We start from the raw sequence: 23,236 nt of genomic DNA, 5'->3' as shown, positions 1-23,236 counted from the left end.
AAAAGCTGCTTAAAGCAGCATGGTCGCTACATGAATAAACTTATATTATTTTAATATGAACCTCTATTAATTTACCATATTTTCCAGAGTATAAATGGCATTAGTTTTTTAAACTCATTTGGGAGGTCATGCAACTTATATAGTCCAGTCATTTTATGGTTTGACCCAGAACAAATTGCAACAGAAATGATTTTGGTGGCATTTGAACCGTGAAACTGTTTTATAAAACATACTAAAAGTCTAGAAAGATAAAAAAAAAAAAAAAAAAATCGGGAACACTCCCAAAATCCAAGATGCTCCCCCCCCAAAAAACATGTAAAAATTTGTTTTTTCCCAAATAACTCAAAAAATATCAATATTTAAGCACATAAATGTATTGATGTTAAATATAAACTTGGGTATTGTGGACATTTTGACACCAAAATTAAGTCTCTATCTGTAACGGTTCTTGAGATACAGTCTATTTGTAGTTTTACATACACTCAAGGACAGCAATTTGGTTTGTGTCCTATTACGTTAAAAATATTGCAGTTAAGGCCCAGAAATGTATTGAAGTTGAATATAAACTTGTGTATTGTGGACATTTTAGCACCAGAAGAATGGCTGTAGCTCTTACAGTTTTTGAGATACAGCACATAAGCCATCTACATTGGCTAAAAATGGTGAAACTGTTATGCTGAAACCAAGTAACTGTTCTGAAATGTTCATTTAAAGAATGTAATAATAATATTCTTAGTGCTTGTCAGCTGCACTAACTTTTTTAATGACACAGATGTAATCACACACTAATTTTACAGTAAAACCAATGAAGCATGACAATAATAAAAGTTCAGGTGAAATCAGTATTGTGTACATCATGACACTTGAAATTTTACTTGTTCAAATTTCAGTCTCATCATCCTGGTTATCACTGAGTTGGCCTGCATTTGTACACCCTGTACCTCTGCAGTTGCCACACGCTGCTGAGCAATCTAAGTTAAGTTTGCGACATATACATCGCAATGTACTACAGTCAGTACTGCAGTTACATCTCACAGCATGCAGAAGAGAATCTGGTGCTGCTTGCAAGTCTGTCATGATTGGGACAACCTGACTATCAGAAACTTTCCATCCCCATTCTTGCAATGGCATGTTGTCACCTTCATCTTCACCTTTCCATTCCTGAACTTGCAAGTAAACTCTCAGACTATGAAACTTGGCAGCTGCCGAAGTGGGTGGCAAACACTGTGGCTGCACATGAGTTGTCTTTGTTGCAACCTTATCACAAAAGCGCCTGTATCTGAGAGAATGGAGGCTTTCTCCAGGTTGTCCACACAGCAGTGATGTCACCAGTGTGCCCTGGTTGTACATTGATATCCACTCTATTATACATAATATATGAGAAACTTCTCTATTCATATTCCAGTGAAATATTGACTCAAGAAGATTATTATTACCTTCTTTAGATGAACATTTCAGAAATGGTACTTAGTTTTCAACATAATGCTCAATTTCATCAATTTTTGTCGAGTGTAGATGTATTTTTATACCATATCTCAAAAACTGTAATAGCTACAGCAATTTTTTGGTGCCAAAATGTCCACAATGCACAAGTTTATATTCAACTTCAATATGTTTATGGGCCTTAACTTCAATATTTTTAATGTAATAGGACACAAACCAAATTGCTGTCCTTGAGTGTATGTAAAACTACAAATAGACTGTATCTCAAGAACCGTTACAGATACAGACTTAATTTTGGTGTCAAAATGTCCACAATACCCAAGTTTATATTTAACATCAATACATTTATGTGCTTAAATATTGATATTTTTTGAGTTATTTGGGAAAAAACAAATTTTTGCATGTTTTCGGGGGGGCATCTTGGATTTTGGGAGTGTTCCCGATTTTTTTATCTTTCTAGACTTTTAGTATGTTTTATAAAACAGTTTCACGGTTCAAATGCCACCAAAATAATTTCTGTTGCAATTTGTTCTGGGTTGACGCCTTTTTCTTCATAAAATGACTGGACTAATACTCCAGTGTGAGTTAAATACCAAAAAAAAAAATTGTGTTTGTGAGTACTAATATTTATACAGATCTTTACCAGGAATCAAGGTACTAAATAAAATAACTCCAATAATAAAAGAATGAATGCCAATAAAGAAAATACACTACAACAATGCACCAAACTCCCAAATGAATGAGCGGACAATACACACAAAAAGGTGTGACTTTCACTCCACTGTGACTTCAATATGTTTTTATCTGTTCAAGAAGCATTTTTGACAGATGCAACTTATGCTCTGGTGTGACTTCTACTCCCGTAAATATAGTAAATTTGTACATGTAGATACTAAAACCAATGTCACACAATTCAAATGAACTTTAAATGAACGGCAGCCTATAAATTCATCATATAATTATGTGCTCGATTATCACAAGGTTTCTAGGCCAACTATATTTCCCTTTCAGCATGCTTTTTAACTGTAGGTTGATGGTTCAATTAAAATAGATAGCTCACTTAATGTCCATTTCTATGACTGTGAAATTAATCAAGGTGGCTTACACAAAACAGCAACAGCTCCCGACTCAAACATGAGGCATTCATCTCTGGTCCGAGTTTCCACTATAACACTGTAGGGGGGTGGATCCAGCTTGTGGTAAATACGATATCCCTTACTGAAGGCCATTGCTGAGCCAAGGTGAAATTACCTATGTTATAACCTAAAAACCACAAAGAATGAAAACAGATCAGACACACATCTAGTGTAATTCTATACGTAGCTCACAGTGTATTGATATACATCTGATTCCTCCATGCATTTGCAAATTTCAGATCTGGGCGTGGAAATATTCTTTGGACAAAATGACAAGGCTGTTGTAGCCATTGAGCTTGTGAGAGCTTCCAGTTTATGATTTTGCAAATTTTTATCATCACAATGCACACCGCCTCTTCTTTTGCATTGCAGTACCATACAATGTGCTATTGTTACACGCGTACTGATGGGGAGGGCAGCTAAGATCTGACTGACAGAAAAACAAGTTCTCCACGACTATGAAAAAACTGAAGGTGTCACCGAATTTGGATAACAATGTAGTTTGCATTTTGTTTTCTGCATTGGTGTGAACACAAACTAAAATGTTCAACATTCCTATTCCAACAACCGGCACCAAATATTTGATTTTCTATTTCATTAAAGAAACTCATCAATTTTAATGTCACCAACCTCATTTTCAATTGTAGTTCTACTGTGTGGCACATGACAAAGGACAGTGGTAAATGATTATTCATTAATAAAAACACTGCAAAAACCTGATTACATGTTCCTTCCTCCAAAGCATAAGACATCACCAATAAGAAAGTATGCAGTTTTATTACCAAAAATTAAATAATGCATTTTAAAAAGGCAGAGAGACGTAAGATGTGTTACTTTATTTACAATGATTTAGCACGTTTTCATTATTTTTATCAAGTGCATGAAGGTCAGACTTCAGACCCTAGAATGCTATTATCTCTCAGTTTATACATCTGCTGGCAAAAAAATGTGGAATCACTATACATCATGGACGTTCACTCAACTTTCTTAGATCATAGCAAATAAGTCAGACATGACACGTAAACACTTTGCTTTATTGAATGAAACATTCTTTCATTATTTATTGGAAGTGGCTATTCACACGGCGGCCGTGTCCATAACTCTCATTTGGCTATTCGCGCGGCGAGACTCTGGTGGCAAAACTTGGAACTACTGTACTTGTATAAACAAACATACTGCATTAAATGAGAGTTATGGACACGGCTGCTGTTCGAACAGGGTCGGCCTTTTGCCACCAGAGTCTTGCTGTGCGAATAATGAAATGAGAGTTATGGACACGGCCGAATAATAATAAAAAAAATCATCAAAATCGAAAAATATTAATCTTGAATGCAGTATGTTTGTTTATACAAGTAGTTCCAAGTTTTGCCACCAGAGTCTTGCTGTGCGAATAGTGAAATGAGAGTTATGGACACGGCCGAATAAAAAAGAAAATCATCAAAATCTAAAAATATCAAAGGAGTTATGACATATTGAATGCAGTATGTTTGTTTATACAAGTCGTTCCGAGTTTTGCCACCAGAGTTTTGCCGTGCGAATAACCAAATGAGTTATGGACACGGCCGCTGTGCGAATAGCCACGGCCTTATTTATTTGTATATCCCTTGAACTAAAGACGCACATCTCAACTAATTCTTTTGAAATTTACTGTGGTGATGTAGAGGCAAAATTACACAGATGGCAATGGCTACAGGTAGGGAAGATGGAATGCCTCTGATAGTGGTCACATGACAAACCCTGATTTGTTAAACCCAACCCTAAGCCACTGGACTTGAAATTCCTTCCTCAAGTGTATATGAATGTTTCTTGTAGCTCTGTACAACTCATTCCTGTAGAATTCATATTTTGTAATAAGTCTTCCGTACCTGTAGACACTTTGCACAAAAATGGTGCCACAATCCAAACAATTATGGCCCTGAATGTCTACATGAAATCTCCCGACTGATGGAGATGTAATGTAACACTACGAGGTTTCCAATAACATATTGCAGGTAGGAAAAAGATCTCATGTTACATGAACGGGCTCTGACAGCATGAAAGCAAAGTAGTTTTACACACGCTACGTCTTCCATGAAGTTCACACAGATGATAAAGTAACAGATTTTATAATTTGAACATCGCAGCGGCACGAGGCCGCCGGCGGACTGATCCATCCTGATACAGTCACGACTTTACAATGCAAAGGCAGCGGGCGGAGCTAACGCTAACAGTTAGCTCTGTAGCCCTTTAAGCTAAACAAAAAAATAAATATACATAAAAAGACTAAGCGACTGCAGCTCACTGTCAATCACTCATTCGTAGCAGCTTACATCAAACAGCTATGTCACGCTAACAACCGCTATGTAAAAAAATGCTAGTTACGGAGCTAGCTTTTTTATACGTCCGAGTTTGGTACAATGTCAATGACCAACACGTAAAACGGAGCGAATTTGTGCATTTCAACCAATACATCCGCAAATCCATTCAATTTCCGCTTTTTATTTGAGTCATTCATAAAGAAGAAGAGGGCAACAATTCTAATCTTACCGTCTCCCCCGCCGGCTTGTATCTGTCACAACAAAAAACTTCCCGTTTGTTGTCAGCAAAGTGGTACATTCCGACGCAGGCACCGCGCGTTAACGTAATACTTACAATACAGGACTATCCGGATTTTTGTTCTTGCGCATTCATTTTCAAAAATTAAACTCTGTCAAAAAAAAAAAAAAAAAAAAAAAAAATCAAATTTCTTTCATATTTAAGAGGGTTATGTAGGATGGCAAAGTTTGATCCCGATCTGATCCAGATTACACATTTTGTGGCCATTTTAATTTAACATTGAAAACTCCATTTAATGTATATTTTATATTATATCTTAATCAAACATGCCCCAATCACGTTCGTATTTGAAAGTGAGGTGCAGACTGGCACTAGAGGTGGGCGATACCGGGAATTTTGGTATTGATCCGATACCAAGTAAATACAGGGCAAGTATCGCCAATATTGATACTGACACCGATACTTTTGCATATTTAAGCTTCATAGATCCAAAGGATCCAAAAGATCTAGGATAGAATTTCGCCAAACATTGTACGTGACAACAAAATACTTTATTATCACAATCACAATTTTTGTTTAATAAATATCAGGGGTGGTGGCCAAGTGGTTAAAGCACTTGGTTTCAGTTCAGAAGGCTCCGGGTTCAAATCATTGGTTCAAATCCAGTGTTGCCACAGTTACTATGAAAAAGTAATCCAATTACTGATTACTCCTTGAAAAAGTAACTTAGTTACTTTACTGATTACTCAATTGTAAAAGTAACTAAGTTAGATTACTAGTTACTTATTTAGTTACTTTTCCCAGCTGCCGACAACAACCCTCTGCCACCTCAACATGACAATGATACCTGTTTTGCCAAAACTCACTTTATAGTCACCCTTTCTTGACTTCAATGAAAATAAATACTTGTTTTATAAAAAGTAAAATAAAGACCTCTTTCTTGACCTCATATTTAACTGTTGACAGCACTGTAACAGTAAAACTTGCAATTTCGAACCTACATTGTTTATAAATGTAACTATTAAATTCTAACATTTTTCTAACATTTAAATTCTCTCTAAACATTTTACTTGTCGAAATTATTATTTTAAGCAATATTAGTTGTAGTAAAAAACGGCTTCAAAATTGCACCTTTAATCTAGGGGTGTTGTGGGGGGGGCACATCCCTGCCCCACGCCCCCATTCCATCTAGATTCGCCCCTGCTTTGGCGTTTGAGCACAAAGAATGGATAACATTTATTTATGCAGAAAACAGGACCAGATTTACAGGTAAGAAAGTTTTATTGAGTTTTCGCATCATGTGGTCCTCAGAAAGAGAGTTTAGGTGCATTTGAGTGGAAAATAGTGTTAGTTGTTGACGTGTCGCGGAGGATCAGCTGTTTTTAACGACCAGATACGGAGCGGCTCAGCTCAGAATTCTAAATAAAGGAGGAAAAAAAGTATAAAAATGTCTTTGTAAAGCTCAGTGCAGGTGTGCTGATCACCGCGCTTTAAGAGGTGACGACGAGTCGAGCAGCTGCAAAAAAACGCGGATTAAAAGCTCACAGCTCGCTTAAAGTGAGCAGTTCAGTCGAACCCCGACCTCCTGCCCACAGACCAAGTTTAATGCTGTTATCGACCCACAATGAAAAATAATAGAAACGCACAGTGACATGGAGAAGTAACTTTAATCTGATTACTGATTTGGAAAGATTAACGCGTTAGATTACTCGTTACTAAAAAAGTGGTCAGATTAGAGTAACGCGTTACCGGCATCACTGTTCAAATCACGCCACATTTCTCCATGTAATGTGGAGTTGAGTCAGGAAGGGCATCCGGCATAAAACGTGTGCCAATTCAACATCCAGGTCCACCTTGGATTTGCTGTGGCGACCCGGAGTGCAAACAAGGGAGCAGCCGAAGGGACTTACAAATATCACTCAACACAACTGAGTGGGCGGGCCAGGCTGAGCCCACCTGCATGGCTGTTGGCTGGCGCCGCTGAGCCACGTGACAAAAAAGATCAGAGGGGGGAGGGTGCACTGCTCCATGTTGTGTGACACCAGGGGTGTGCTGGGAACATCTTTCAGCCCGGGAGTTTCATATCCAACCGGCTCACAAACTGCCAGTGCACAGGGATAATAAGAGTTCTGCTGTGGCATTTAAATCCAGCATTTATGTGCTGACTGACTGTGAAAATTGGGTGGCTTATAATAGATAAAATAAAAATAAAAGTTAGTTAAAACAAGAACGGTATTGTTAACTCACCAGTGCACCACCACTACTCCATGTAGACTGCACGATGCAGGACGCACGACTAAGCTGAAACTCGGCGCGATCCAAAAAAATTCTCGCACGAGTGAAAAAATCGGCTGAAAAAGGGCCAAAACTCGCAGCCCGGCGGTCTTACGCTGGAGTAACATGCTGCGTTTAACATCTCACGACCACCTCCCGATGGGGATCATATGATCGGATGAAAATCAAACCTGTTTGATATTTTGGTCGGCCGTCGTGGCTCGTGAGGGTTCTGCTACAAGCGTCTACGCGCTGATTACCTCGCGCACTGTGCATGAGCAAACACCGGAGAGAGCAAACAGTGATCTCATGTAAAGTCTTGTGTTTTTTTATTGCGTTCCCTCACAATAACCTAATATCATATTGAAGTTCATGCCTATCAGCGCGCACAGTTAGTGGAATCGGGTGGGGGGAGACTGAATGTATATGCGCGCGCACACACACACAACAGGATTTACGACAGATGAGCACAGCTGTAAGACTCCGTATGAAATATAGTTTATTTATACAACAGTGTAAGTAGCAGCACCTATTATGAATGTTTTTGTTTTTTTACCGTCCTCATGAATCATGCTGCTGTCTGCTGTGTGCGCGCGCGCATATGCGTTCAGTCTCCCCACCTGATTTCACTCACTGTGCGCGCTGATAGGCATGAAATAAATGTTTCTTAAAAAAAGAAACACGACCCCGACATGTGGTTTTTGAAGGTACAATGTGAGCAGACAGATCGCATCAGAGCATCGGGCCGTACAGTGTGAGAACATGAATCGTGCGCTCTGAACTTTTAAACCTTACGGTTTTATTGCACAGTTGCACATAACAGGCAGCCTGTTGTCCCCGGCCCTATTTACCATTTCCCTCTTCGCTCTGTCTTCTTGGAAAAATATCTGTGAGCTTTGCACACTTGGCAGCATCTTCCTCCAAAGCTTTTCTTTTTCTTTATCGTTTTCAGCTCCACCTGCCTTTTTTCTGTCCATCTTTTCACTCCTCCTATACTTGCTAGTAGCGCAAGTCCCCTCTGAGCGCACAGGGCTTGATTGGACTGAACTAACTGTAATGAATGCATAGGGGTGTTAAACGTGTAATGGTATGTCCCCACCTTAGGCTTTGGAAAAGATAACAGCGTTGCAAAAGAAGCAGTCTTTAGTTATTTTCTTGTGAATTTTCATGATTGTAAAACATTTCTAATACTTAATGTCTTCTCTTTAAGATACAGCAGCCCAAGTGTCTTGCTGTGTAGCCTAACAGTGGTGGTCATATATGTATTCATATACTAACACCCTTCACAACGGCCCCAGGTTGGTCCAGCCCACCGGGAAAACTCCGGACTCTCCCGATTACCCAGCACGTGTCACAGTGACACAGAGAGAGTAGACTTTGATGAATCTGCGTGTGCAGCAGTCAGTGCATGCAGGAGAGAAAAAAAGCTTGAGTATCGATCTTTTTACACAAGGATCGTTCAATATCAGTACCAGCGTTAGTATCGATATTATCGATATTAGGATCGATCCGCTCACCTCTAACTGGCACTCACTATCGCCTGACAAAGTTTGATCCGGATTGCGGATTTTGTAGACTTTTGAATTTTATATTGAAAAGTCCATTTGGTGTACATTTTGCATTATACTCGTATCTCAATCAAAGGTGCCCCAATCACACTTTTTCTGTTATGGATTTACCTACACCACCAAAATTGGATGGAGGTTCCAATCTTATGCCTGTTTGTCTGTCTTCGTTATCAGTCCAAAACCAACTGCCAAAAAGCAGAGAAATTGTACATAGCAGAGATAACCAATGTTCTGTGAAAATTATCTGAAAAAGAATTCAGAAACCAAAAAAGTTGAAAAAACATAACACCACCATAAAAAACTTTGAATCAAATCAAATCAATTTTATTTATATAGCGCCAAATCACAACAAACAGTTGCCCCAAGGCGCTTTATATTGTAAGGCAAGGCCATACAATAATTACGGAAAAACCCCAACGGTCAAAACGACCCCCTGTGAGCAAGCACTTGGTGACAGTTGGAAGAAAAAACTCCCTTTTAACAGGAAGAAACCTCCAGCAGAACCAGGCTCAGGGAGGGGCAGTCTTCTGCTGGGACTGGTTGGGGAATCAAGTGCATGAACTAAATACATACTCCTGACATTTGATCACATCTAAATTAACTTGTGAAAAGCCACTTCTAACAGGACTCTGACCTTGAAAATTTTTTCGAAGGTAGATTTTTGTGGTATTGGAAACTACAACCCCTGGCAAAAATTATGGAATCACCGGCCTCGGAGGATGTTCATTCAGTTGTTTAATTTTGTAGAAAAAAGCAGATCACAGACATGACACAAAACTAAAGTCATTTCAAATGGCAGCTTTCTGGCTTTAAGAAACACTATAAGAAATCAAGAAAAAAGATTGTGGCAGTCAGTAACGGTTACTTTTTTAGACCAAGCAGAGGAAAAAAATATGGAATCACTCAATTCTGAGGAAAAAAAATTATAGAATCACCCTGTAAATTTTCATCCCCAAAACGAACACCTGCATCATATCAGATCTGCTCGTTAGTCTGCATCTAAAAAGGAGTGAACACACCTTGGAGAGCTGTTGCACCAAGTGGACTGACATGAATCATGGCTCCAACACGAGAGATGTCAATTGAAACAAAGGAGAGGATTATCAAACTCTTAAAAGAGAGTAAATCATCATACAATGCTGCAAAAGATGTTGGTTGTTCACAGTCAGCTGTGTCTAAACTCTGGACCAAATACAAACAACACGAGAAGGTTGTTAAAGGCAAACATACTGGTAGGCCAAGGAAGACATCAAAGCGTCAAGACAGAAAACTTAAAGCAATATGTCTCAAAAATCGAAAAATGCACAACAAAACAAATGAGGAACGAATGGGAGGAAACTGGAGTCAATGTCTGTGACTGAACTGTAAGAAACCGCCTAATGGAAATGGGATTTACATACAGAAAAGCTAAACGAAAGCCATCATTAACACCTAAACAGAAAAAAAACAAGGTTACAATGGGCTAAGGAAAAGCAATCGTGGACTGTGGATGACTGGATGAAAGTCATATTCAGTGATGAATCTCGAATCTGCATTGGGCAAGGTGATGATGCTGGAACTTTTGTTTGGTGCCGTTCCAATGAGATTTATAAAGATGACTGCCTGAAGAGAACATGTAAATTTCCACAGTCATTGATGATATGGGGCTGCATGTCAGGTAAAGGCACCGGGGAGATGGCTGTCATTACATCATCAATAAATGCACAAGTTTACATTGATATTTTGTACACTTTTCTTATCCCATCAATTGAAAGGATGTTTACGTTGATATTTTGGACAATTGAAAGGATGTTTGGGGATGATGAAATCATTTTTCAAGATGATAATGCATCTTGCCATAGAGCAAAAACTGCGAAAACATTCCTTGCAAGAAGACATGTAGGGTCAATGTCATGGCACAGGGTCAATGTCAACGAGCAGATCTGATTTGATGCAGGTGTTAGTTTTGAGGATGAAAATTTACAGGGTGATTCCATAATTTTTTCCTCAGAATTGAGTGATTCCATATTTTTTTCCTCTGCTTGGTCTAAAAAAGTAACCGTTACTGACTGCCATAATATTTTTTTTCCTGATTTCTTATAGTGTTTCTTAAAGCCAGAAAGTTGCCATTTGAAATGACTTTAGTTTTGTGTCATGTCTGTGATCTGCTTTTTTTCTACAAAATTAAACAACTGAATGAACATCCTCCGAGGCCGGTGATTCCATAATTTTTGCCAGGGGTTGTAGTGTTGGAAACTGTGCCTCTGTTTTGTGGAATGGTCTCCCGGCCTCAATAAGACATTCAGTTTCTGTGGAGACATTTAAGAACAGACGGGACCTGTGTGGAAAGAGGCAGGGACTTCTGTTTCCTGGGAGTCTACATAGATGAGAAACTGACCTGGGACAGGAACACTACACACTTGGTAAAGAATGCACAGCAAAGAATCCACTTTTTGAGAATCCTCAGGAAAGTTAACATAAACCAGAGATTGGTCGTGTCTTTTTAACCACTCTACCATGGACAGCATCCTCACATGCCTCTGTTTGTGGTTTGCCAGGTGCACGGGGGCAAACAGGAAAGAGCTCCAGAAGGTTGCCAAAATGGCAGAGAAGATCACTGGGTGCCCTCTACCCACACTGGGAGACCTTCATGGTTTTGGTGTCTCAGGAGAGCCAACAACATCCTAAAGGACTCATCCCACTCTTGCCACTCTCTGTTTGAGCTACTGCCATCAAGCAGATGGTACAGGACCATTAAAGCAAATACAAATAGACTGAAAAACAGTTTCTACCCAACTGCTCTTAGAGCTTTGACTGCCACTGGAACCAAATAGCCATGTCACATGCCACACTTTTATGTCCAATATACACTGCTACTGAAATATCCAGTTTTGTACATACTTTTCTCTTTTTTATATGCAATCTCTTTTTTGCTACTATGTTCTTATAACTTTTTTCTTTTTAATTTGCGCTCTGGACATACCTCTTTCATTCATTTAAATTTTATGTTTATTTTTTTCTTCTCCAGAAGAAAAGGTTTCAGGGTTGGTTTCAAGGTTGTTATAGCTGCGGGTAGTAGTGGGGACAAGCTCCCACTGCTTATAAAGTGCTCCCAATGGCGTGCATCTCAAATAGCCTCTGATAACTAGGTCCAGCTCCTGGCCTTCATGTGAGACTTAGCTACTAAGCCCGGTGAAACTGTTTCTACTGACAGAAGAAGGGGCAAAGGGGGTCACTGGCACCTTAGAACCACTTGCTTCGGGTAGTTGAGACTCGTCAGCCTTGGTTGGTAGCCCATCTAGATGAAGAAAAACACTGATTCCAAACCCCCTGCTATGGGTTACAGCCTCACTACCTTGTGAGCACCTCTGGACAGGAAAAGGCGAGGGAGTAAACCTTTCCCAAATCCAAAGTGGAGTCCCTGAGATGGATTGGCAGTCAACTTGATGCCCTCCTGGCAGATCCTGCAGCCAACCTGATACCAAACATTGTGCTCGCACTCCTTTGGACCACATCATCGAGGTTACAAGGGGGGTTCTGACGACTGGGCAATCCAGGACCTTCATATATTCTGCCCAGGCTCACGCCCTGGAGAGACTACTCGAGCGTTGCGTCGGCATCTTCTCCAGATCTTTCAAGTCTGGGCATGGTTTACTCAGTTTTATATTTGCACTGAAAGGCTTGCAACTTACCTTTCATTGTACACATTACAATGCCAATAAAGAATCTGTATATGTATCTGTAAAACTGTTTTAAAATTTTAGTTAATATGGAATAAAAGCAGACTCCTGAGAGCTATAACTATTGTATAAAAATGTTTAATAAGTGACTCAACACCAAATCATATCATACAAAACGGTTCTACAACACAAGTAATACTAATACACACTTTTCAGTCATCAACTTCATTTTCAATTGTACCTCTGACTGAGTCATCTATTGACCTTACTCTGGCTTCTTCAGACCTAGGAGGGCTTTCTAAATGGGATGTCCTTCAGGGTACTACTATAGGTAGAGATCATTACCCAATTGTCTGTGAAATAGGACTGGGTACAGTCCATCTTGTGGAGGCAAGTTTTACCAGATGGAAATTAAGTAACGCAAACTGGGCAGCATATCATGCAATTTGTAGTGTGCGGTTGGAGCATTTATGCCAAGATAATTTTGATAGTGTAGATGAATTTAATGGTAAAATTAAAGAAATGTATTGGTTGGGTAGGAAATACTCATGCATAGTTGTGTAGTACCATTGTCTGTTGTTCCCCCTTGGTTTTTTCCTATGCCCCAAGTAGACTTTGACATGGAGAAACTTTCAAAGGAAAGTAATAAGTACGGTGGGGATGAATGGCCTAGTTCAACGGTACCTTAATATGAAATATACAGATATGATTTAAATATTTACAAATGGATCTAAAGATCCACTCACAGGAAAGACAGGAGCAATGGTTTAAATTCGCCAATTTCATAAGTCATTTATAAAAAGACTGTCAGATCATGGAGCTGTCTTTTCTGTGGAACTCCTAGCAATTTTGCTTGCACTGTGGTGGGTAGAGGAGCTGAAGTTCAGTCACCATGTCATCTATTCAGATTCAAAGGCAGCATTACCAGCATTGCAAATGGAAAAAAATGTTTGCAGGCCAGACCTGATCAATGAGAGTCTTCAAAGCTTTTTTAAAGTACAACATAATAATTCAGTATGTTTCATGTGGGTTCCATCTCATTCTGAAATTGAGGGCAATGAAGTAGTAGATCAGCTGTCTAAAGCAGTGGTGAAATCAGACATACAGATCAACATTCCACTTAGTAAATCTGAAGTCAAAACTATCATCAAGACAGAAATGTAAAAAGCATGGCAAAAGTAATGGCAAAGGGAATCTAAAGGTCAGTTTTCACATAAAATTCAGGGACAGGTTGCGTTAAGGAGACAGGAGAGATGGAGTCACAGGGAAGAAGTAGTTATCACACGACACATGTTTAAATCATACTCACATCACTGGAAAACATGAAACCGTCAGTGTTGTATGAGCACGTGTTACTGGAGCGCCAAGCATGTAACAGACAGAGAAAAATGATGTTAGATGATATCAGAGTGCTAGGACAGACCAGTTTAACACTTCAGGGATTACTTTGTTTTTCTACACTTACACCACCTGCTTGGAGGCAACTTATCTTTCCTTTTCCTTATTAATATAGCATGCGTCAGACTCCCAAACAGTTGGTGGCGGGTTGGTGTGCAAACTGCAAAGTCGAAGACAGACGAAGAAGAAGGCTGTGTATAAAAAGGGAACCGCAGCCGTGGTTTGTATATACTGTTTTTGGTGTGGTGGTGGGAGAAAGGTGAGTGATGTTCTACACGCAGCGCTTACGGAGAAAGTCGGGTTTGTACTCTTTTGAAAGAGTTCATTTAAACCGGTTTACGGCATTCAGTTGCGTGTTTTAATCTTAATGGCGCCAACGAGCACAAAACAGCTGTCGTTAATCTGTAACCAATTTGAGCTGGTGCGCGCGTTGGTTGCTATGTTAACCGACACGTGCGTTTATCTTAATATCTTCGTTTTGACCAACCTCCCTCGAATAAGGTCAACTAGTAGTCAGCAAAGCCGTGTTTTTTTTTTTTTTTTTTTTTTTTTTTTTTTTTTTTTTTTTTATAAATGGTTCAGTTAAACCTGTTTATCAGGGTTATTGTATTTAGTTGCGTGTCTGTTTATGACAAACTCCAAGCATTTAAGTTACATTTTACTGCCATGGGCGTGAAAAAAAAATCTCAGGAAACGAATTTTTTGGATATGTTTTATTTTTGTGGCGTTATTAGCAGAAAATAGCTGGCTTTTGAGCTATACATTTTCTGTAGTCATGAAAATGTTATTAAAAAAATACTAATATATGGTGAAAATCGCATGAAATTGCTTTTTTTTTTTAGTTGAAAATTTCGGACAGTGCCACCTATTTTGCCCCGTTATACATTTCTATTTAAATAGGCACCCAAAAAGTTTGCATGGAACTCTCAAACCATATTTGAAATTTCAAAACTTCAGTTTTTAGGTGTTACAATTTGTCTAAAAATCATTGCCAAATGACAAACAAGCAAAGTTGAAAAGCACAACAAAATTTAGACATTGGAGCCAAAAGCAGAACCTCTAATACTTGTCTACTCCAAATTATTCATGGTAAAATTTTGATATTTCACACAAACATTGTGAACATAATGTTAATACACAGTCAGTTTTTATATACGTATTCATAAATACAGCGTGCTTATGTCACAAAATAGACAGCTGGCCATATCAGAAGTTGAATGCATGAAAAAAATACTGCCCTGTGTTTAAAAAAAAAAAAAACCCTCAAGATTTTCACCCTAGCTCAATGAAAAACATCTTTTCTATTGCCAAATGTCAATTGAGATTGTATTTAGATTTCTGTCTCCTGTATATTCTTTTTTTTTTCTTTTTTTTAACACAAAGACCTTCACTGTGGTGCTGTAGAGGTATTTTTGAAAACAGTGTATGTCATGACAGTTTAGATCTTTCTGAAACAGATATATCTATCACCAGGAATAATGATCCTGCTCACTACAGAAAAAGCACACTGATCAGGTCAACCAGTGATACTGTCATTGTGCTGTGGTATGGAAATGGAACCTTCAGCAGGATTAGGTCTTCAAATGTTGATCTCCTATCTGAAAATGGAGTTGATGCAAGCAAGGCTTCCCGCAATGAAAATACATTGCACCTCTACCATATGCCACTGTCTGAGCTGAGACAGGACTAAAATGTTAAAGAATATTGTAGAATTTCAAGAAAATAAGATCATGTTTTGATGAATTTAGTCTAAGCAACCTATGGTGAGACCGCTTGTCTCATAAGTTTGTAAAACTTAGTTACTGCCAAGGTTAGATGTAACTTTGGTTAAGTTCACATAACTTTTTTTTTTTTTTGGATAAAGATTTTGTATTAGGGTGATTCTTTAACTACAGGCACTATTGGCCTTGTAAATGTAATTTCCACCACACCATTGCCTTACAATATAAAGCGCCTTGGGGCAACTGTTTGTTGTGATTTGGCGCTATATACATGTGCTCTGATGTCACTGATATCTCCATAGAAACTACCCAAACAATCTCTCATACAAACTGTTTAAAGGGACATTGAATGAATGAATGAAAACTGTTTATTTCGAACATTTGATACAACAACAATTACAAGATAGATCAGTAAAGACAACAACAAAAAAGTTCCTACTGTGTACCCAACATGTCCGAAAAGGGGTAGGGTGAAGCATCAGCTTATTTATCCCTACCCCTTCTTCCCCACAACCAGTAATACCCTTTGCCACATATACACATAGATTCCTACACACCTAAACCGATATCAATATATATACATATCAACATACATATACATACACATATATACACATATACATATATATATATACACAAACATAAATATACACCTACACATACCTACTTACATACAAAATACTATATATTTACAAGCCGAAGCAAAAAACAAAAACACCCTAACCCTCATTACCCTTCCTCCTCCCTATACCTAGAAAAAAAACATATTTTTGTACCGCAGTTTGAAACAGTTTTGGACCCAATACTGACCCGTGTGGGACACCACAAGCATTGTCCAAGCATGATGTATATTCCCCCAACTTCACAAACTGTTTTCTGTTACTTAAGTAGCTTCTCACCCAGTGCAACACCAACCCCCTAATCCCATACTGTTCAAGTTTACTGATTAATATGTCATGATTGATTGTATCAAAAGCCTTTTTAAGGTCTATAAATATTCCAACTGAATGTAATTTGTGGTATATGGCGTTTGTAATCTCCTCAACTGATTCTATTAATGCAAGTGATGTTGAACTATGTGCTCTGAATCCATATTGACTATCAGTAAGTAATTTATGTTTATTTATGAATTTGTGTAATCTATTATTGAATAACTTTTCTAATAATTTGGAAAATTGTGGAATTACATTAGTGTTGTGGTGGAAATTATGGCAATAGTGTGGGACGACATTAAAAAAAAATCACAACAGTTGTATGACATTGAATACCCCAATTATGTTTTGATTATTTTACTGATATTTTGAGATATTTTAAAACATTAGGAAAAAATGTTTCTTTACCATTCATTTTTATCATTGAAGATCAAAAGTCTGGGTGTGGGACAAGCACAAAACAGCAATATTTGCATATAATGATGCTGAAAAAGTCATCATAGACTACTAGAACAAATTTCTTAAACTTGTAAATCATTGTAAAGATAACTGTAAAAGTGTGAAACTTATTTTTCATACAATATGATCAAAGGACACAAGTGCCCGTAGTCTAAGAATCACCCATTAATTCTCTCTATTATATATTGATAAGTATTTTGTTCAGCTAGAAACAGTATTTTTATTAAGAGTTTATTTTTTTGCTTCTGTCAGTAAAATGTAACTCGGTACTTGAACCATTTCTTATTTTGTCCAGCATCCCTCGAATACAACAGTCTTGTGGCAGACTGGCTATACATATACACACCACGGGTTATGCATTTTGCAAGATATTGCGCGATATGAATGCATAACTTGCACCATTTAGCAACCCTATAAGTCTGATGCGCAAACTTTCATGGGCTTTTTATTTCCTCAAATATAAGACTTTTTTTCCCCCCCAAATACTTACTTCCCCACCACCCCTCCCAAATATCCTGTGGTTGAAAATACTTTTAATACATAATGGATTGGGGATGTTTGCCAAATTTCCACATCAGACTTGGAGTGGCTAAAAAGTGCCTACCATATTATTCATCCATATCACGCTACCTGCACCACCCGAGGCAGCCATATTGTGTGTGTGTGTGTGTGTGTGTGTGTGTGTGTGTGTGTGTGTGTGTGTGTGTGTGTGTACTTGCTGATGGTGATTCTACAAAACTTGTATAAACTGTGATTAAAGAATGATAATCTTTAGAATTGAGTGTTTGTCCCAGTGAGACTAGAAGGGAAGAAAGTGTCAAAGTAATAAAAGAGAAAATAAATCAAATGGCTAATCATGGCAGGCATAGATTAGGAGTGATCAATCTTACATAATCCAAAGAACAAAAATAAGTAAATGAGAATCAGCTCAGTTATTACACTCAACAAAAATATAAACGCAGCACTTTTGGTTTTGCTCCCATTTTGTATGAGATGAACTCAAAGATCTAAAACTTTGTCCACATACACAATATCACCATTTCCCTCAAATATTGTTCACAAACCAGTCTAAATCTGTGATAGTGAGCACTTCTCCTTTGCTGAGATAATCCATCCCACCTCACAGGTGTGCCATATCAAGATGCTGATTAGACACCATGATTAGTGCACAGGTGTGCCTTAGACTGCCCACAATAAAAGGCCAGTCTGAAAGGTGCAGTTTTGTTTTATTGGGGGGGATACCAGTCAGTATCTGGTGTGACCACCGTTTGCCTCATGCAGTGCAACACATCTCCTTCGCATAGAAGATCAGGTTGTCAGTTGTGGCCTGTGGAATATTGGTCCACTCCTCTTCAATGGCTGTGCGAAGTTGCTGGATATTGGCAGGAACTGGTACACTCTGTCGTATACGCCGGTCCAGAGCATCCCAAACATGCTTAATGGGTGACATGTCCGGTGAGTATGCCGGCCATGCAAGAACTGGGACATTTTCAGCTTCCAAGAATTGTGTACAGATCCTTGCAACATGAGGTGATGTTCTTGGATGTATGGCACAACAATGGGGCTCAGGATCTCGTCACGGTTTCTCTGTGCATTTAAAATGCACCTGTGTTCTTCGTCCATAACAGACGCCTGCCCATACCATAACCCCACCGCCACCATGGGCCGCTCCAACCACAACATTGACATTAGAAAACCGCTCACCCACACAGAGCCACACACGCTGTCTGCCATCTTCCCTGAACAGTGTGAACCAGGATTCATCCGTGGAGAGAACACCTCTCCAACGTGCCAAACGCCAGCAAATGTGAGCATTTGCCCACTCAAGTCGGTTATGATGACGAACTGGAGTCAGGTCGAGACCCCGATTGAGGACGACGAGCATGCAGATGAGCTTCCCTGAGACGGTTTCTGACAGTTTGTGCAGAAATTCTTTGGCTATGCAAACCGATTGTTTCAGCAGCTGTCCGAGTGGCTGGTCTCAGACGATCTTGGAGGTGAACATGCTGGATGTGGAGGTCCTGGGCTGGTGTGGTTACCTGTGGTCTGCGGTTGTGAGGCTGGTTGGATGTACTGCCAAATTCTCTGAAACGCCTTTGGAGATGGCTTATGGTAGAGAAATGAACATTCAATACATGAGCAACAGCTCTGGTTGACATTCCTGCTGTCAGCATGCCAATTGCACGCTCCCTCAAATCTTGCAACATCTGGCATTGTGCTGTGTGATAAAACTGTACCTTTCAGAGTGGCCTTTTATTGTGGGCAAGGCACACCTGTGCACTAATCATGGTGTCTAATCAGCATCTTGATATGGCCCACTTGTGAGGTGGGATGGATTATCTCAGCAAAGAAGTGCTCACTATCACAGATTTAGATTGGTTTGTGAACAATATTTGAGGGAAATGGTGATATTGTGTATGTGGAAAAAGTTTTAGATCTTTGAGTTCATCTCATACAAAATGGGAGCAAAACCAAGAGTGTTGCGTTTATTTTTGTTGAGTGTACTTGAAATTGCTGACATTCTAATAAGCTGTCTATGTGCAGTCTGCGTAAGTTCAGAGTGGCAAAATGCCATCTTGGGTTCAAAATAGCATTTGTTAATCTATGCATGTAAATTCAGCTATTTTATTTGTTAGCTGAAAATGTTGGGTTGCTGTGCATTTGGAGGCACAAATAGACACAGCAAGAGCGTCATACAGATTCCCTTCAGATCCAAACAGAAGAAAATTTTGGGGAAATGGTCAGCTGTGGGATGGACGACACTTGAAACTCACCTAAACAGTCATTGTATAACCAGATATTCGCAGTCACCGGACAAAAGTCCCAAAGTTTTTGTATTTTGCATGTAATAAACACTGTATATAACATTTTGTGCAGCAGATTTTTCTTCACATCGGATAAAATGTCCTGTCTGATCATAATGTATTTCCATTGAACCGGTCATTAAATCAAATTGTAAATTTGATAGCTTAACTATTTATTTTGATAGTACCTGTGTGTGGTTAAATGATTAAAAAAAAAAAAAAAAAAAAAAAAAGTTGAACATTAAAGGTTCATTCAGTAGTTCAGCGCAGTTGAACCCAAAATGGCCCAATATTCTAAATTGACACCACTCTCCAATAAAGGCACTCAAGTTTATGTGGTAGGAAACTTCAAAATAGCTTGGATCAAATATTTAGCTGTGCAATCTGACTTTATCAGAAGGCTTTTCAAATTTGACATGGGAAGAGCATCCATCAGTTTTCTTCCGCTTTATCCGAAGTCGGGTCGCGGGGGCAGCAGCTCAAGCAAAGCCGCCCAGACCTCCCGATCCACACACCTCCCCCAGCTCTTCCGGGGGAACCCCAAGGCGTTCCCAAGCCAGCTGAGATGTAGTCCCTCCAGCGTGTCCTGGGTCTTCCCCGGGGCCTCGACGTAGAACGTAGATCGATCGGTAAATTGAGAGCTTTGCCCCCCCTACTCAGCTCTCTTCACCATGACGGTCCGATACAGCAACCGCATCACTGCAGATGCTGCACCGATCCTTCTATCAATCTCACGCTCCATCTGTCCCTCACTCGTGAACAAGACCCTGAGATACTTAAACTCCTCCACTTGAGGCAAGGACACTCCACCGACCTGAAGAGGGCAAAGCGCCTTTTTCCAGTCGAGAACCATGGCCTCAGATTTGGAGGTGCTGATTTTCATCCCGGGCGCTTCACACTCGGGTGCAAACCACCCCAGTGCACACTGAAGGTCATGATTTGACGAAGCCAACAGAACCACATTGTCTGCAAACAGCAGAGACGAGATTCTGTGGTTCCCAAACCAGACCACCTCAGAGCTGTGCAAAGGTTAAACTTGTTTTTCAGTATAAATGTTGCTTTAAGGAATTTATTTAAAGTAGAATTGCACATCAAAATATGACTCCCCCACAACTGAAAATCTGATACTTGAACATCTGTGCTTAATTATGAACAAGCAACTGCCTGGTGTCTAACCAGGTTGTCCTGCACAAGAAGTAAAAACTCTTGACATTATCTGGAAAAAAACTGAAGGCTGAAATTTATAGACTTCACCAAAAGTGGATAGAAAATTAATACAGGTTACAATTGTCTTTGAAGTGTCTTTTTTTTTTTTTTTTTTTTTTTTTTTTTTTTTTGTCATGTTCAGGTGCTGACTTTGATTTTAGTCTTTTCATGACATTGTGTGTGGGGGTGGGCATTGGCAAATGTCTGTGCTTATTAATGTGTGAATCAAGGAATAAACCATAAGATTTATGAAGTGGTTACAGTTGTGGCAGCAGTAACTCTAAATCTTACAGCAGCTGCCACAGTTCTGTAATTTACTGCTAGGTCCTCATTAGTATAGTGGCAAGTATCCCTGCCTGTCATGTAGGAGATGGGTTTGATTTTCTGTTTAACTCCCTTGGTCAACAGATGTTTCTCCTTAGTTTTTGGCTTAACAACCAACAACACATCGTTACCGTAACGATATCCACGGCCTTTGAGTAGATCTCAAATGGGGGTTGTAATTATTAAACTAATGAAGAGCCGAGTCTCATGTACTGTTTTTAATGTAAACTGATTGGAGACTAGAGTCTCTGGTACTAGGGCTCTTTGAAGGCTCATCAGGTACTGCTGGAATGAATTTTATTGAATGACCAGTTACTAGTGTATGCTTGGATGAGGAGTCAATGCTCCAAGCCACAATTTTTCATTTGCGATCCGATATCTGCCAATGAATGGGTAATCTTCATTACCCATCTGTCCTTGGGCAAGACACTGAATCTCTGTCCGCTGTTGTAAAAGTGGGTATGATAAATAAGTTTGTTCATCCCAAAGGAAATTACATTTGGCCCACTGCTCAAACACAACAGTCACACAACAAATTAATAAAATACAACATTACATTAAAAACAGTATCAGTTTGTAAAATATTTATACAAACAGACACAGGACTCTTGCTAGGTCGGAGTATTGTGCAAACTAATGGCACAAGGCACAAAGGACTTCCTCAGTCTGTCTGTGGGGCAGCGCTGGGACAGCAGTCTGCTGCTGAACATGCTCCTCCTCTCTGAAGGCCTCATGTAGAGGGTGTGAGGCATTGTTCATAATTGCCTTGATCCAGGACAGTCCTCTGCTCAACCACTTCTTCCACTGGAGCCAGCTTCAGTCCCACCACTGACCCAGCCTTTTTAATGGTCTTATTCAGGTGGGAGATGTTCTTCTTACTGGTGCTGCACCAACAGACCACAGCATAGAGGAGAGCGCTCACCACCACTGACTGATAAAACATATGCAGCAGTTTAGAGCAGATGTTAAATGAGCCCAGCTTTCAGAGAAAGTACAGCCTGGACTGGCTCTTCTTGTAAATGTCTGTGTTGGCTGTCCAGCTTATTGTCCACCACTCCCAGGTACTTGTAGGATGGTACCATCTCCACATTTCCTCTATGCATACCGGCTGAGGCATTAGAGGCTTCCTTCTGAAGTCCAGGACCATTTCCTTTTCTGGACATTCAGCTGGAGCTGGCTCTTTTGGCACCAAGCCACAAAGTCCTCCACCGACTGCCTGTACTCTCTCTCTCCCCCTCTTTGATACAGGCCACAATAGCTGTATCATCTGAAAACTTCTGCATGTGGCAGGTTGTGGTGTTATGGTAGAAGTCAGATCTATACAGTGTGAATAGAGCAGGAGACATTACCGTCCCCTGGGTAGCTCCCACACTGCAGCTCAGGGTGCTGGAGATGTTAAGTCCCATGCGTACATACTGCGGCCTAACTAGTCCAGGGGTGGCCAAGTTCAGTCCTTGAGCCACATTCATGACAGTCTCCCTGCTCCAACACACCTGAATCCAATGAAAGACTCGTTAGCGGACTTTTAATGAGCCTTTCATTGGATTCAGGTGTGTTGGAGCAGGGAGACAACCAAGAGTGTCAGGAATGTGGCTCTCGAGGACCGAACTTGGCCACCCCTGAAATAGTCCATGATCCAGAACACCAAGAGTGGCTCCACAGCCATCCCAATGAGCTTCTCCTGCAGCAGGTGAGGCTGGTTGGTATTAAAAGCGCAGGAGAAGTCAAAAATGGCACCCTCACAGTGCAAACTCCTTCATCCAGGTGGGAGAGGGTG

The 23,236-nt window shown here is 39.8% G+C and overlaps 2 protein-coding genes across 6 annotated transcripts in view; one reads left to right on the top strand and one right to left on the bottom strand.

Annotated features, from left to right (window-relative positions):
* Positions 1–5,120, bottom strand: part of synj1 (synaptojanin 1) — a 54,877-nt gene extending 49,757 nt beyond the window's left edge. For all 5 annotated transcript variants that reach the window (XM_034178304.1, XM_034178307.1, XM_034178306.1 and 2 more), the window contains exons 1-2: positions 5,106–5,120; positions 2,549–2,706 (exon numbers count right to left, since the gene is read on the bottom strand). In XM_034178304.1, coding sequence (XP_034034195.1) covers positions 2,549–2,672 — 124 coding nt within the window. In that variant the 5' untranslated portion in view covers positions 2,673–2,706; positions 5,106–5,120. The remainder of the gene's footprint in view (positions 1–2,548; positions 2,707–5,105) is intronic.
* A 9,087-nt stretch (positions 5,121–14,207) lies between these two features.
* The window catches only part of slc46a3 (solute carrier family 46 member 3), a 29,513-nt gene continuing 20,484 nt past the window's right edge, over positions 14,208–23,236 (top strand). Inside the window, exon 1 of the mRNA XM_034178310.1 lies at positions 14,208–14,272. The gene's annotated coding sequence lies outside the window, so the exon portion shown is untranslated. The remainder of the gene's footprint in view (positions 14,273–23,236) is intronic.

The sequence above is a fragment of the Thalassophryne amazonica genome, chromosome 9 (genome assembly GCF_902500255.1).
Source record: "Thalassophryne amazonica chromosome 9, fThaAma1.1, whole genome shotgun sequence".
Classification (NCBI taxonomy): domain Eukaryota; kingdom Metazoa; phylum Chordata; class Actinopteri; order Batrachoidiformes; family Batrachoididae; genus Thalassophryne; species Thalassophryne amazonica.
The sequence above is the reverse complement of the archived record's forward strand: the minus strand, read 5'-3'. Positions and strand labels throughout refer to the sequence as shown.